Here is a 15,185-nt window from a genome sequence, read left to right on the forward strand (position 1 = left end):
GCAGATGAGGAAAGAATACGTACCACATTGACTTGTACGAATTGCGTTCCCATCGAAAAGGTGGCTCAACGACGCCCGATCCTCCTAGAAACGGTGCGAAGGACCAGACCATGGATCCTTCCGTAGAGGAAAAGAGGTGAGCGTCCTTGGGGCGTCTAGCCAGGAGAGATGACAGTTGTGATGAACGATGTCGTGAGGCAGAAGTTGTGGGGTTGAACATGATGTAGTGGAGTGACACCGACACGAATGTCTGCGACAAGTTTTGATCAACGTTGACTGTGACATCGACAGACAATTGCAACCTTGCACGATGTCTAGTTGCCAGGTGAGTTCTCCCTACCCTGCCTTCTTACTTTCGTTATGATGTTCACTTTATTACACAGATAACCCCTTGATCTTTGCTGAAAAGTCCTTGCAAGGAACGGCCCATATTCCAGGTTCAATATCACAATCCCAAGACCACTCACTACCTTGCTTTCACCGCCTCTACGTTCTAGCAGCCGAAATCTCAACGTCCACGTTTTAATTTTGGGCCTTGCCGTCATCACCCGCCCGCCCACGTTCGACCTTCGAACCTCCAGGCACTTCAAGTTCTTCGTAATGGCGCTGTGATGACCTTGATAGGTAAGCACTTTACCTCCTCGAATAGGTCTAGTTTTCATCTTCCTTCTTGCAGTACCGACGTAAAATCGCGTCAGACAGACGACTATGGGCCGGAACTCCGCAGCCAATTGCCCCTCCAACAACGAATTTGGCCCATTCTTGACACGCCGTGCCTATCATATCTCCCAGGAGCAAGGACCTTAGGCGGACGGGCTTGAACGTAGTACAAAAGGAGCCCCTCACATGGAGGTTTATGGTAGGCCTGGGTTCGCCTCGAGGTGGTTCAGGCGGTTCTTTCGGTCGCATACACGCCCTTTCTCTGAATGTCAAGTTGGAGGCGGATGGTACGTTAAAGCGTACTGGCAAGTTGCAAAACACTTGTTAAAGGAGACGTCTCGTGACCTCATTGTTTACGCGTACGCTTTATTTGTTCACTCTCTTTTCTCTTTTCTATTGCTCGTTTTACTTCCGTTATTTGCTAGTCTTTGTGACTTCTTTACCAGTCTTTGTGCAAGCCACAAATCCCCATCCTTTAAATACGAAAACTTTATTTCTTATCACCTCAGTCGTCATAACACTTCGTGTCTGACTCTGAGGTGAGTTTACTTTACATATTTTACTTTACTATTACTGACAACTACCTGTACTTAGTTCCGTGCGTTTACAGGTAGTTACCAAATACAGTCGTCATAACACTTCGTGTCTGACTCTGAGTTCCGTGCGTTTACAACACTGACCCATATACTCTATCTACCAGCAGCATATCGAATGGACACATCACTCCTAATAACGACAGCGCATCAACATCAGCCCAGAAAATAACCCCCCATCCGGATTTTCATGAAACACACTCGGACCCATGATTCACCCATCCATAACAACCGACTGCACCAACCGCTCTTTCGCCAGTAACTTATTACCCTACTCAGCCTCATCTGGTCTCGGATCTACATCTCCAATCCGGAAACTGCGGGGGGAGCAATTCGGTGCTCCCTCCCGTGGAAAAACGGTTTCTTCAGACCATCCGACCAGTCGATCTCACGAGCTGTATTCACATCGACAATCACAACACCTTGCGGCGCTTCCCCGGAACTTTCTTGTACAACAGTCGGTCGTGTTTGATCATCTTGACCTTGCCCATCACCGTGCCCATCCATGACGGGGGTACCGCTACGGTACTGCTCCATACACGGGGCTGGATAGTGCAGTGCGTTACCTCTCTATCCCTTCTGACTCTTCTTCAGCTAATTGACTGCAGCTGTAGACTACGACAAGTTTCACCTACACAAGAGGCTCCCTTAGGTTGCGAAAGTCTGAATGGCCGGAAGATGCTTGCTTGCCCTCTGCCGACTCTTCTTAGTAGTGGGCCTTCCTCTTCATCTGTCCGCATTTCCGATGGTTCAAAGTACTGCTGGCATGTGGCCCCAGGTACGTTAAGCATTTAAAACTTTTGAAGAGATGGTTAGCTAATAAGTCATCGACTAGGTCTCTGTGCTAGACTCTCGACGTCCTTACTCGCCATGTGCATGCGTGAAGTGCCCCGGGTTGCCTGCGTGAACCTCCACCATCTCCTTCAAGTCAAACACCAAGTTTCCAGCGACTTCATAGCAGATCGCAAAGAGCAGATGGCGTCGTCCTCCCGGTTATCCCGAGAGACTTGCAGCCATATCTCGCTTCTCATTCGTCCCATATGCTCTCGTTCATTTCGGCGACGTAGGGGAGGATTGGTGGGAGCGTTAGTAGGAAGCCGTTGGGAGGAAAAAAAGCCCTGTTGCGTTGTGACGTCTGGGTCTTCTTCATTCGCCGTTAATTCCTACTGAAATCAGACGTACGCAGCGGTACCTCCAGGAGCGGCGATTCCGGGCCACTATACTCTTCCACCTGCAGCTATGCTACATACATCGAGCCTACATTCGCCGCAGTCGGTATTCCTGAGTAATATCTTTACGACTCGAAGTATTCATCACAACTCATACAGGGAAGGGAAACCCAACTACATGTCTTGTTATCCAACCAAGATGACTGGAATACGGCTGACTTCCAATGTGCCAACATTATGTCCAAGCTATTCTTCCGAGCTCATAGACCGTTCTTCCTCCTTGGTGCCAAGGAGTGAGATTCATTCTAGAGAGTGTCACCATCCATGAAGGTGGTTGTTCGAGCTGGTCACAGGTAGGACAAGGGAAGAGAAAGGAACGAGCCCTTGCCCGTCTTGTGGGAAAGAATCGAAGCGGGCATGACGAATGAGAACGAGATGAACTTTGTGGGTCTGTATGCCGGTGTCAGGAACGTCTTTTGGAAAAAAGAGAAGGGTGAAAAGGACGCACGTATCTATGCTTCATCAGACGATCCGTACGCATCCTGGTCGAAGGACTCACTTCCTCCCCTTCCACCGCGACGTTCCCTTCAAATACACTGTGTCTTCTGGGTTTCACGAATGGGCCACAACGAGGAAGAGGGCATGATGACGACAGACGGGGGAAGTTCAGATCCTTTGTTGTTTACTTGGTACACATAGGCGCCGCGGCGGCTGGAGGATCTTGAAACTTTTGCTTATGAAAGGTCGAAGATCTTGCCATTGACGATGCGATAACACTTCCGTGGGTCGGAGAGTTGAAGGTTGAGCGTCCTGTTCGGAATGAATTTCGGTGGCAAGTCTTCATTGCGGAATACTGCAATGAGGTCTAGTTGCGCGAGCCGTAAGCACAAGCAGATCGAGAAAGACCCAAATCACGTGCTGCTGCTTCATTCACTGATGACTCCAAGCTTTACCTTGCTGCGGCGATACTTAGGAAGACTACCGCAACGGACATCACCTTCCAATAACGCAAAGGGGAACGGAAGAGGCAGGTCAAAATACTCGTCCAGCAGGACGCGTAGCTTTCATACGTCGGCAGGTTTGCAGGATTATCGGCAATAGTACCCTACCGAACTCATTGGCGTCCTGCAGTTTCCCGACACTCCGGAATCAATAGACCACCGCCTGGTACTGGGTGCTTTTCGTTCCTCCATTTCCGCTACCATCGCTCTAATTGTGTAGGGCACGTTCGCAGCATAAAAGTCCATTTTAAGGACTCAAAAGGAAATTTACTGAAAACGGTAGAGGCCAACGAAGGTGATGATATCCTCGCCATAGCTCATGAGTATGATATCGATCTTGAAGGTGCGTGGTCGATCTCAGAACCACATCGTAACTCATTTTCCATCCGTGATCCCCATTCAACAACCTACGCCTTCCCTCAGGAGCTTGCGAAGGCTCGGTAGCTTGTTCAACTTGTCATGTCATCCTACCACCAGAGTACTATGACCTCCTTCCCGAACCAGAAGACAACGAGAACGACATGCTTGACATGGCGTTCGGCCTCACGGATACCAGCCGATTAGGATGTCAGGTTAAGCTTACACGAGAGCTTGACGGACTTACTGCGACGTTACCCTCTGCCACGCGGAATATGTTTGTCGACGGTACGTAGATCGCTTCCTCCAGCAGAGTGGTAACTTCTTCCCTCTGCTATCTATGGAAGCTGCTGATAATCCAATCTCCATCCTTAGGGAAGAAGGTATCTCACTGACAGATTCCATTATCTCTTGTGTTATTATTTATCTGCCCGGAGAATGGTTCAATTTGGGCAAGCAGTCGAAAGTTGGTAAAGCATCTTTTTTCGCCCACTGACTCCTGCTGAAGGCTGCGTTGAGGAATGTGACTTTCTTCATGATGAGTTGCTTATCGAAAGTTGTTACAGTCTTGATAATAGATATGGAATCCGTCAGGGTGCAGGGTGATCCTCAGTAAAAACGAAAGTCAGGTCAAGTCATCTACCTCTCACAAGAAGGTCATGTGAAGTCACGTTGGTAAATGCAAAGTCATGTGGTGCTCAGTTATGTATCTGCAAAGTTTTCACGGCCTAACTGAAGTCGAGGAATAGTCAGTTACAAGTCATGTTGTAGTCTAATCCTGGTCATCCAAATTTCTATCATTTGTATTGCCTTTGTCCTCAGTCAACAAGACAATTTGTTGAAGTCTGTTGAAACTCTGACATCAGGTGATCATGTTGTCACTGCGAAAATTCCTTGTTCTTCCCAAGTTCTTCCATGTTCTTCCTTCCCACCACACCCGTGCAAGCTCTGATTCATAAGTCGACGAACAGCCTTCCCGCAATGAACGCCTTCTCCCTCCCTCGACCAGCGGCCTCCTCTCGCGACAAAGGGTCTCCTCCCTAGGTAGAGATGACGAAAGGCCTCTTCCCTCCCTCAACCAATGGCCTCCTTTCTCTTCCTCCTTCAGCAGACGATCTCCTCCCTCAACGAATGGTCTCCCCTTTGATGATCGGTCTCCGCCCTCAACAACTGGTATCCCCTCAACAAATGGTTTCTGAGATCTAAGCTCAACGAACTGTCTCCGCCCTCGACGACCTGTCTCCTCCCTCTATGACCTCTCTCTTCCTTCGACGACCTATTTCCGCTTTCGACAAACTGTCTCCTCCATCGACGACTTGTTTTCGCCTTCGACGAACTGTCTCCTCCATCAACGATGTGTGCCTCCTCCCTCACTCAATGGTCTCCTGCTGACTCACTCAATAGCCTCCTCCCTCCTTTGATGAATGTCTTTTGGCTTCCCCCCCCTATTATGATGAATGGTCTTGGCCTTCCCCCTACAGTCTCATCCCTCCTTCGACAAATGATCCCCTCTCAAGAATGACCTCTTCTTTTCATACGAAGATGCAGCTTAATTAGGAGATGAGAATTTGGACTTGAGGTGGTGCTAGAGGTGTATATAGAGCACAGTCAGTAGGCTTGGAAAATATATGATTTGTTCCATGATTCCGATACTGTTACCTGAGGTTGTGATGAGAGATACATGACTAACACACATCAATCAAATGTCCTGAGCATGACGGGAAAGAGACTATTATATGACTGTAGCATGACTGTGTTCTGGCTTTTATTTGACTATGGAAGGACTATGAGGTGACTACATGACTACCGAATGACTGTAACCGACAGATGGTGGGCATCAGCCACACGACTTGACACGACTTGGCGAAGTCAACTTGAAGTCAAAATTTTGTAAAAAAGACTGCTTTTAGTCATGTCATGCATTTTCGTGTAGTAGCGTGACTACCATATGACTGAGACACGACGAATCATTTTTACTGAGGGTGATCCCCGACGCAAAGTTACCTAAGTAACTGCAAGGGTCAGTTTTGGCTCTTGGGATCTGGCAATTTTCAGCTCTAATTTGGTTGATCACGCTACCGAATGGATCTGTATAAAGAGGCATAGTCCTTGTTCATCGAGAGTTTTTGCGTGCCTACGTCTCCTTCCCAAGATTCCCCCTCCCACCTCAGGCTTGACGCAAGATGCTGCAAGAGACGCTATCGTCCTCCGATATACAGGGTCTTAGAGATTCTCGTCCAGTACGTCTTCAAAGCTGCGTTCTACTAAGAATGGTTGACTCCATGGTTTGCGGTTTAGCTCCTTCCCATTGTAGACTTGACAGCGAACAACGCTGGCGAACCATTCATAAAACCCCTACAAATTCCTTCCATCACGTTGTCCTCCGATGGTTCTCTTGCATCTTGGCGTCTTAGCTCAAAACACCCGGAAGGCAGCCATTACGTTCATCACCTCTAGCTGAGCCATAACTCTCGCCCCTTATCATCATCGATGACGCCGACCATGATAATGAGTCAAACACCCTCAGACTCTCCAAGCCAGAGGTGATCGCATTACCTCAACTCCCTGTGAAAACATTTGTCCTGAGACTCAAGTCTTCCGAGGGCATCATGCCTATCCCTGATCATCGCCTTACGATAGCCCGGGACGCTTCACCAAACTCAACCTTGTCGCCGTTGGATATGTTGCGTCATCGGGAGAAACACGGATTAAAGCGTCCGCGGAGCGCTCACTCTTCCCCAAACGTCTATAATTCTTCTCCCCTGCAGGACTTCTCTGAATCCGCTACTGACGGTAGCGTCCGTCGTCGCATGACCTCCTCTGGCCCCTCCTCATGTCGACCTCACTCCTCTTACATAGATCCAACCGCTAGCAGTAATGGGCCACCTCATCTCCCGGGCTCCGAACCACATTCACTTCCTCCCTTACTGACAGAGAATTCGTGGTACATTGCCTCCCCTTACGACGTTACACCTCATTTTACTAGATTAGGCCTCTCTTCCTCGGGTGTGGTCCTCCCAATTTCCGCAAAGGTGCATTGTTCCAGCAAACCCTCAACCTTACCCCTTTATTCTTCCCCATCCTCCAGCACTCTGAAGCCTCGATCAACGATACCAAACAGACTTGTCGGAAGCGCTGGATCAACTCCTTCGAACTCTGTCATCCATTTGACGAGCAGCACACCAAGCCTAACTCTGTCGTCAAGCAATGAGTCGGTCACTGACAGTGGCCCACCGACACCCAGCCCCGCGAGTATGACAGATCTTTCGGCACCCAGCTCTGCGAGCACGACAGATGTTTCATCACATACATCAGATCATCAAGCACGACGAAAGTTCTCATTCTCCCGCATGCAGAAGAACTCTTTGCGGCATGTTAAGAGCCTCCGCTTCAAGTCTACACGAATCCTTATCCATCCTTTGAAAGGGAGATAGTTCTGTTGGAATTTCGGGAGCTGTGCGAGCATGCGCAATGTGCCCGATCTTTGTATTTCAGTTGTATTTCAGGTCCAATCCTTCCATTGATTGTTTTCGTGCATCCTTAGGGGTGTTTTGCATTTATCCCCTTATATTTCGTAGTCTACAGTATATATAGGAGAACTTGTATTGTAGTTACCCATCTGTTTGCCTCTGGACCCCACAGAGACAACCAGAATATTATTCCCTTTCTTGTCTTGATCACGCGAAGAGTGTACACTTGCTGATTTGATTTCAACAAGTTCTTGCTGGTAGCCCACATGAACCCTTTGTTCTATCGCAGGCTGTGGACTCTACCACTCCTCCTAATAAGATGAGTTTCCTCGACGTGGAGGAGTTGGCAATTCAAAATGAGCCACAGTCTGCCCCCAGGCCAAGGGGTACACAGAAAAAAATCCCCATACACAGGGTTGTTTTATTTCAATAAGGACTCTTAGACACCACCCCCCTCCCCTAGCCTTCCTAAAAAGGAAATAAATCATGTGTTTAAAAACAAATACAACAAGTATCTACAGTTGACATTCTCACAATGCATAACGCTGGTCCCCTACTTTTTCTATGCATTGTGACATTCTATGCAAGGTAAGATCTGTCACAGAGCATGACTATCCGTGACCTCTGCCAAAAATGTCACACTTCCAAAGTCACCAAGCAGTTGACATGGTATTGGCATTCATGTGAGTGAGTTTGCTTGAACAACGTGGCCTGTACCTTTCTGTTTCTTCAGATCCCTTTGCCAAAAGCTGCAAAAATGGACCCCAAATACACAATTTTGGGCAAGGGTCTGCACGTGACCTGCTTAAAATGGAAGCTCTGTGTGAATTTCATGTGTTGAAAAGTTTTCGAGGGTGTATTTGTGGCAAACAGGACATAATAGGGTAGATTTTTACCTCAAAAAAATCAGGTACAGTGAGGTGAACAGGTAAATACACTGGGAACCTGTAGATATAGTCATGCATAACCTCCAAATATGTTATGCATTATTCGATACAAGGTTTCATGCATAAATCCCTGCATACCAAGTTGGTCCCCAGAAAATTTCATGCATTATAAGATTTATGCATTACGAGTATATGCATTGTGAGCATGTCAACTGTACACCCTACGCTGATGCTTGCGTGTAGAGACCCTACCTCCAGCATTCGCCTTGCAGTCATCATCGCAAAACCACCCTCCAGCGGGTCTTTCAACGAGACCACGACAAGTTAAGTGATACTGTAATTATATTAGTATTTATTCTGTATTTTTTGGAATAAAAGCATACAACGACTTACCACAAGGTTGCATGCACCACAACAAAGCAAATCTTGGTCCTCAACTACTGTCTCGCATCCTTCATCTGCGCAAATCTGATTGGCCATGATTTCCTGTACAACCATAGTCAGATTACGCTTGCGACGAGGTCGTGCTCCTGGTTCTTGCAAAGTTTCTTTCAAAAAAGTGTTTAGATTGGTTCAAGAATAAAATTGAGACATACCATCATCGACATTGAGTTCTTCAGCATTTTCTGGTGCTTCCAAATCAACCTCATCGACTTGCTGGATGTCAGACATTGCTATCGGATCAACAGCACCAGCCATCGCTTCTGAGTCACTAGCAATGGGATCTTCGTTGTCATCAGAACCTTCTGATTTGCTTTCTGAGGCAGAAAAGTTGTCGATGGCGCTGTCATCCAACTCATTGTTGAAGTCCCTAGTTCAATCAAATATGAGTAAAGACAAATTAACTCGAGGATATAACATACTGAAGTGCAAGCCGTGAACTGTGCAAATCTGAGATTGACAACGTTGGATCTTTTGACTTTGTCGAAGTCTTCATACGTGTACGTACAAGGTAAACTCCCTGCGTGAGAGTTCTTTCATCAGAACTAATACACCATATCGGTTCATAAAGGTCCGGGTTTGCGAATGGATGCCGTTCTGCAATGTGATCCTTGAGGTTGTATTTCCAAATGGTGGGTGAGTCCTTGGCGCATAGCGGACAAATGAGAGGGTGGTTAGTGCAAGGTTGAGCTGTGGTGAACTTCTCTGCTAATTTGAGTTTGATGTGGCACAGGTTTTGACAGCGAGACTTTGCCACGTTGATGCTCGTTGCAGCATCACTTCGAGTAATAAGATAAATCTCACACAACATACCAGTGTTCAAGCAAAAACCACAAGGATTCCTCGCGCCTTTGAAAGCCTCGTCGCAGAGTATATGGGCACCAATATGTTTGAGTAAATCCTGCCCTGAAAGTGATTTCGTCTTGATATTGGGGCAACGAGGACAAGATGGTGACCCATCAGCATGGCAAAGATCTCCGTGAGTGGTTTCCTTCTCACAAACGAAGCATGCTTGTCCTGAGTCATTTGTTAGAATATTATTTAGACCCAAACATTAGTAGATATACTTGCCAGTGGAAAAGAGTCAGAGATAGGGACAACCGGGAGAGAGTTGTGATCTTTGGATAGGCGCTTGTCCATAGTTGCGGCAATGGCATGAAGTTCAGCACTCTTGAAGACATAAGTCTCTTCACCAGTATTTCGACCATGGGATGCAAGTTGTCGGTCGGGGTTAACCTGTTGGACAAAACAACCCTCAAGGTCACAAAATACTCCTTTTGACTCAAAAGCTCCGTTCCACTCCCAATCCCAATCACTGCCTTGATGGTCGTCTGGTCACATGATAAGCCCGAGTTTCATGACTTGTCCTTGAATGCAAACATTTGGCTCAACGAGAAATAAAGGGGGCAATGAGGGAACCTCTTTCCCATCACGTTGAATACTGAGAACTTGAAAAACAGCCAAATATATGTGATGGTCACATTGGACAAGAGTTATTGCAGGGTCTTGAAGATAAAGACTGTCGTCATCCTCCGGTATAGGCACGAAAGGCGATTCGGGGGCACTAGAATTGGTGCTCTCATTGTATCGTGAATATCCATGCATGTGTTTGAGCCGGTCACGAGATTCCGTGAATGTGAGTGGGCCAGACAAGAGACAAAGGACGGATGATTTGTGGACCTTCTTTGCCGATGGATTCTTTGGGTCGATGGAGATGTAAGGTATTGGACTCTTGTTTTCCAGACTTTCAAGCTTGGCGGTTGCGGCAAGGTCATCAATATCGGGTTGGTTTTAAACAGACTCTGGGTCTGCACTCCCTGAGTCGGTAGTTTCAATGATAGGTGGAATATCAAACTCCTCTGTTTCATCACGCTCCCTGGCTCTCAATCCATCCACCAACACAACTTTCCCATTCCCAAAGGGGAGTAGAATGCCATACCCTCCCTCCCTTTCCATATCATCAAACAGGGGGGTCAATCCCAGCACTAACCAGGCAGTGCTCTGCATTTCGACGGCCCTCATTCCAACATCCAACAAGTACAACTTGATTCACATGAACATCACCCTTCCAAGACCACAGATTGGTGTGATCATATTTACTGGAGATACTGTCTGCATTCCCTTGAAGTGGACCAACACCGAGACGTCGAGCTTCACCACCCCACTCAGGATGAAGTTCAAGGATGTTGACACACTTCACAGCACCGTCAATACGATTTGCGAGCTGAAGAACATCAGCATTGGTGTCGTTCCCAACCATACTTTGTACCTTCCCAAAAATCTTCTCGAGACCGTCAGTACCCAAGAGAATGAGAAAGAACTTCCCGCTGGGGTTGTCGCATTGGGCTTTCGCAACACAGAAGTATGCGTTCTTGATCATAGCCATGAGGTTGAAATAAGACTGGACAGGGATGAAATCTCCCTTGTCTCGATTGTAGAGCGTGAGGACCAAGTGTGTCACACAGCTAAGATGAACAAGCTGCTGGTGGAGCGAGAGTGAGGTGTCGAGATATGCATTGAGTAAATTTGAGTACAGGTGTCTGAGAAGCTGAAGGGTATGGCGAATAGATTGAACAAGAGGGTTGTCTGCAGAAGTAGGTGGGGGAAGAGTTGAAATTGCATAGAGCAACTTGACCATGAGGAGGACATCTTGCTTGTCATTTGGCACAAGAAGGCTGTCAGCTGACACAGGCGACATTCCCGTTGAAAGGAGATGGGCCTTGATAACCGCAGCAGTAATTGAATGACCATTGATGTTGAAACCCTTCAAGCGGACAGCCATATTTCGCAATCTCTTCAATACATGTTTCCAGTCAAAATCCAGTGTTAAAGCATCAACACCACATTTAAGGTTGAACAGGGTGAGGATGGACAAAGTAGGATAGATGGGATTAGTCACGGAAAGGTCACCAATGAAAGTAATTTCGATGAGGGCTCATCGACGCCGTGAATCGCCATCTGTCTCGATGCAGTAAAGTCATCGGTTAGAGTTGGCCTGACTTGATATCAAGGCACTGCTGGCAACACGAATGAGTCGTTCTTGGTTCTCGATGGTCTCACGTTTACAGCTCCCAGATATAGCAAACGGTTTTGTTGTATATTCACTGGGCTCCTCAGTCAAGATACTCGCACCAATGACCGTCGCCTGTAGTAAAAGTATTCAGGAAAAATTAGGATTACGAAAATTGAGATAACATACCTCTTTGGCTAGATGAACAACCTCGTTTCTTAAACAATCAGCCACAGCGTCGGCTTGAATAAGCGAACGGAATTCAAGAGCACACTGATGGCTGTGCTCTCTACAAACACCGAGGATGTAGTCCGTTCGTGGTTCCCATCGAAGCCGTCCTTGAACCTTTAACTCATCTATCAACATAGATACTGGAAGAATGGGAGTGGTCAAATCTTGTGTGCCGGCTTTGGGATAACAATGTTCTAAGTTCGACATAAGTTCCGCTAATGTTGGGAAGCCTGGAGATGCTTGTAGTGGCTTTGAAGTGATATGTTGTTTCGTGGCATCAATAGAGGGTATCCCAAGTGAACGATGAGCAATATTGGCAGCAGAACGACCACCAAGCTTGTAAATTAAAAAAGCTTGCTCAAAATCCTGCTGAATGTATCCGCACGGGCTATACTTTCGCTTAGCCGCGTCATCAACCTTCTCGATAATTGAGAATACACTGGCGCCAGCATGAGTTTGAACAGCCATGAAGCTGCGAATGTGAGGGATATCCTCCTGTCCTAAGGCAGCAGAAAGTCGCTTCCAACCATCCAGGTGGCAATTTCACACTGCGATAGTAGCTGCATTATTGAGTGAACAAAGTTTGAGGTGATTGATTTGGCCATTCTTCTTCAAGAGCAACGTATGCATCTCAGCAGGCATGAGATACGCCCAAGGTGTATTTTCATGAGCGCCATCTAGGGAGCAATGTCGGATGCCCATAATGGTAGTGTCGTTATCGAGGCCTGAGCAGAACGTACAGGGGATTGGATTGACCTCCTTGCCTTTCTTGCTGGGTTTTCCATGGCCAGTGCATCGGATAGACTGGAGCACGAGCTTCTCAGTGCTTATGACAATTTTCCATGGCAAGTCCTTTGTTGTATGGAGGAGAAACGGATAGGAGGTGAAAGGTGATCAAGACTCAGGGAGTTTGAGCTCATATCCTGGGCATGGAACACTGGGCCTCGTGATTTCGCACCTAGTGGTGGGTGTATCGTCTTCGATTTCGATTATCTGGGGAGAAGTCGGTCTCAATGACACTTGGGACAGCCCTACAGTCTGTGCTGGCTCTGGGACATGTGGAACTTGGCTGCTTAAATGTAGACGTCAAAACTTGAGGTGTTTCCTGTTGAATGCGAATAAACAGCTTACACCAACTCCATAGCTTCAATGAGCCGCTGAATCTTTCCCTCGAGTAACGCTTCGCCAATATGAAGGTCCTCAACGCATGCCTTCACCCAATCATACATCCCGTCCATCCCAAATCAACCCTGTTGAATGATTGTCAAAAGACTTTCCGGTGTTGCTCCGTAGCTGACAAACCAATTTAGTACTTGATCTAAAACTTCCCAAGGCTCGTCATCTGGACCAATCAGTGCCGCCAGATTCCCCGAAAATGCAGCTAAGTCGTCGGAATCGATTCCAATAGGTATTACTAGGGGAAGAGCATTGATAGCTGCTTTAAACCTGTTAAGTAGTGTTATGGGAGTGCTTGAGACTTCTCCGAGTGTAATCGGGTGCGGATCATTGGGGAAAGGAGCAAGTTGAACAGGTCCTCAATTTGGTATGGTGGGGAAAAGATGAATGGGAGTAAGGGATGTACTGGTTGAACTGGAGGCGGTAGGCGTCACCTTCTTGGTGAAAAACAAACTGATTTTTGTGGTCAGAATGGCTGCAGCTTTGCAGACGTTCGTCTTATGAGCGGCGCTATCGACGTGTTTGGTCCAGTTCTTCTCACCGGTGAAGCTCAGTCCTATGGTGATATTGCACTCTGGACACCATTGAGTGCTTGATGTGTCGTACTCAGATGGTTCCTATTGATAGTTATTAATGGTTGGGCAAACCCTGTAAGTGGACATACCTTTTGGGGCCTTTTTGATTTTGGCATGGCAGATAGATGGTGGTGGTACAGCGAGGGTACCCATATATCTGAAAAAAAATTTGAGACATGGCGGAACAGAAGTAAATGTGTACGGACTCACCCATGCAACATGCTGCAATGCCAAAGCATAGCACAAAATCCGCTTGCAGACCATTGAGCTTCCGAAAGTTAGCACAAATTGCTTGACAAATTGGACATTTAGTGGGAGGAGGAGGAGGGCCAAAGGTAAGCAGTCATGTTAGAACGACGATGGCAGTGTGAACCTTGGTGTGAACACAGTTTGTTGAACTGGGCCGACCCAGCCACTGACGTCAGATGCGCCAAACGCGGATAAAATATGAAGCCAACAGCTCTCTGTGCCCCTACGTGGCCCCTACACTCATAAGAACTAGATAGATTGAGATACAGCAACTTTCTGGAGTCTCATAAGGCGAAATAGTCAATAATTTTTTTAATTCAGATAAGCGCCTCGACCTACCACCCCCCTCCCTACCCCATATGTCAGCAATTGCCGGTGTGTACCCCTTACCCCAGGCCTGAGCCCTTACCTAGTAGAGGGGGGACAATCAAGAGGATGTGGAGGTCGTTGGCTGGTAGAGGTAGGAATCGCTCTTGAACTTGACTGATCTGGACTTGAATGCACATATATTATTTGTATCTATAATTACACTCATTTGATAGAATTCTCCAACGTACATATTCCCTGGATTTTGTATTGGTGGTGCACAATCCTTGGTATGTGTGATGACCAGTGACATGCTGTGACAGAGCATCACAGGCCCAATTTCTTGAGACATTGACCTTGTACTCTCTACAACACCAATTCAATATATTTTTTGCAATGGGTTTGACTGAATTAAGTGAATGAATCCATTGAGAGAGTTTTCCATGTAGCAATTGCATTTATTGCTCCAAAAATGCGAAATCAGTCTGTTTTCCCTGCCAACTCAGGCAGTCTGAAGAGATTGGAATATAACTTTTCAACAACAGCATGTATGAACATGATTTGCAGACGGATTTTACTTAAAATTTAAATTCCAATCGATCTACAGGTCCATAAATTTTATTTGTGGCCCTTATGTCGAGATAGCCCTTAGGAATGGGTACTTTAACATGGTTAAGGGATAGTAATTAAAATTCTGGACCCGTAGGATTTAAGCCACATACTAATCGGTCATTTTGTCTCTGCAAACCTAAGCCCAAATCCTATCCATTGTGAAGCTCTATAGCTCGAGAGGCAACATTGGGCTAATAGGTGTTGCATAGCCACCAGAGTAAAATACACTGTTTATTCTTACACAACTTTATAGAGATCATCTATGCCATTCCAGTGCACTTTTCGTCATGTAAATCGGTGGAGAAATGACTGAGCTACATTGTCTACAAGTTTGAGCCGTCTGGAAAAGCGATCATGGAGGTCACCTGTATGCCAAATCGGAATGTGCCTGTTTTGGCCACCACTTTTCCAGACGGCTCAAACTGTAAAGGGGATCCTCAGAGTCGAC

General features: G+C 46.8%; 4 protein-coding genes across 4 annotated transcripts; 3 read left to right on the forward strand and 1 right to left on the reverse strand.

The window, feature by feature from the left end:
- Positions 1-926: 926 nt before the first annotated feature.
- LACBIDRAFT_331068 (uncharacterized protein) lies at positions 927-2,343 on the forward strand (the record flags this gene model as incomplete). The annotated part of the gene is made up of 5 exons (XM_001885379.1): positions 927-947; positions 1,271-1,321; positions 1,533-1,810; positions 1,868-2,031; positions 2,267-2,343. 5 exons carry the CDS (start codon positions 927-929, stop codon positions 2,341-2,343), a joined length of 591 nt encoding a protein of 196 aa, XP_001885414.1.
- A 1,215-nt stretch (positions 2,344-3,558) lies between these two features.
- Positions 3,559-4,070, forward strand: LbFd2 (ferredoxin; the record flags this gene model as incomplete). Its single annotated transcript, XM_001885380.1, has 3 exons — positions 3,559-3,596; positions 3,657-3,766; positions 3,847-4,070. Coding segments are annotated over 3 exons (372 nt in total), but the record flags the coding sequence as incomplete, so codon positions are not given.
- A 961-nt stretch (positions 4,071-5,031) lies between these two features.
- LACBIDRAFT_306577 (uncharacterized protein) lies at positions 5,032-5,337 on the forward strand (the record flags this gene model as incomplete). The annotated part of the gene is made up of 2 exons (XM_001885381.1): positions 5,032-5,136; positions 5,185-5,337. 2 exons carry the CDS (start codon positions 5,032-5,034, stop codon positions 5,335-5,337), a joined length of 258 nt encoding a protein of 85 aa, XP_001885416.1.
- A 2,805-nt stretch (positions 5,338-8,142) lies between these two features.
- On the reverse strand, positions 8,143-14,477 carry LACBIDRAFT_331070 (uncharacterized protein; the record flags this gene model as incomplete). The annotated part of the gene is made up of 19 exons (XM_001885449.1): positions 8,143-8,195; positions 8,390-8,471; positions 8,531-8,685; positions 8,734-8,948; positions 9,087-9,123; positions 9,392-9,595; positions 9,646-9,909; positions 10,060-10,330; positions 10,569-11,512; positions 11,639-11,723; positions 11,778-12,338; positions 12,560-12,623; positions 12,778-12,888; positions 13,122-13,233; positions 13,402-13,612; positions 13,660-13,727; positions 13,781-13,792; positions 14,229-14,302; positions 14,377-14,477. 19 exons carry the CDS (start codon positions 14,475-14,477, stop codon positions 8,143-8,145), a joined length of 3,624 nt encoding a protein of 1,207 aa, XP_001885484.1.
- Between the last annotated feature and the right edge of the window lie 708 nt (positions 14,478-15,185).

Source organism: Laccaria bicolor, genomic scaffold (genome assembly GCF_000143565.1).
Source record: "Laccaria bicolor S238N-H82 LACBIscaffold_31 genomic scaffold, whole genome shotgun sequence".
NCBI lineage: Eukaryota > Fungi > Basidiomycota > Agaricomycetes > Agaricales > Hydnangiaceae > Laccaria > Laccaria bicolor.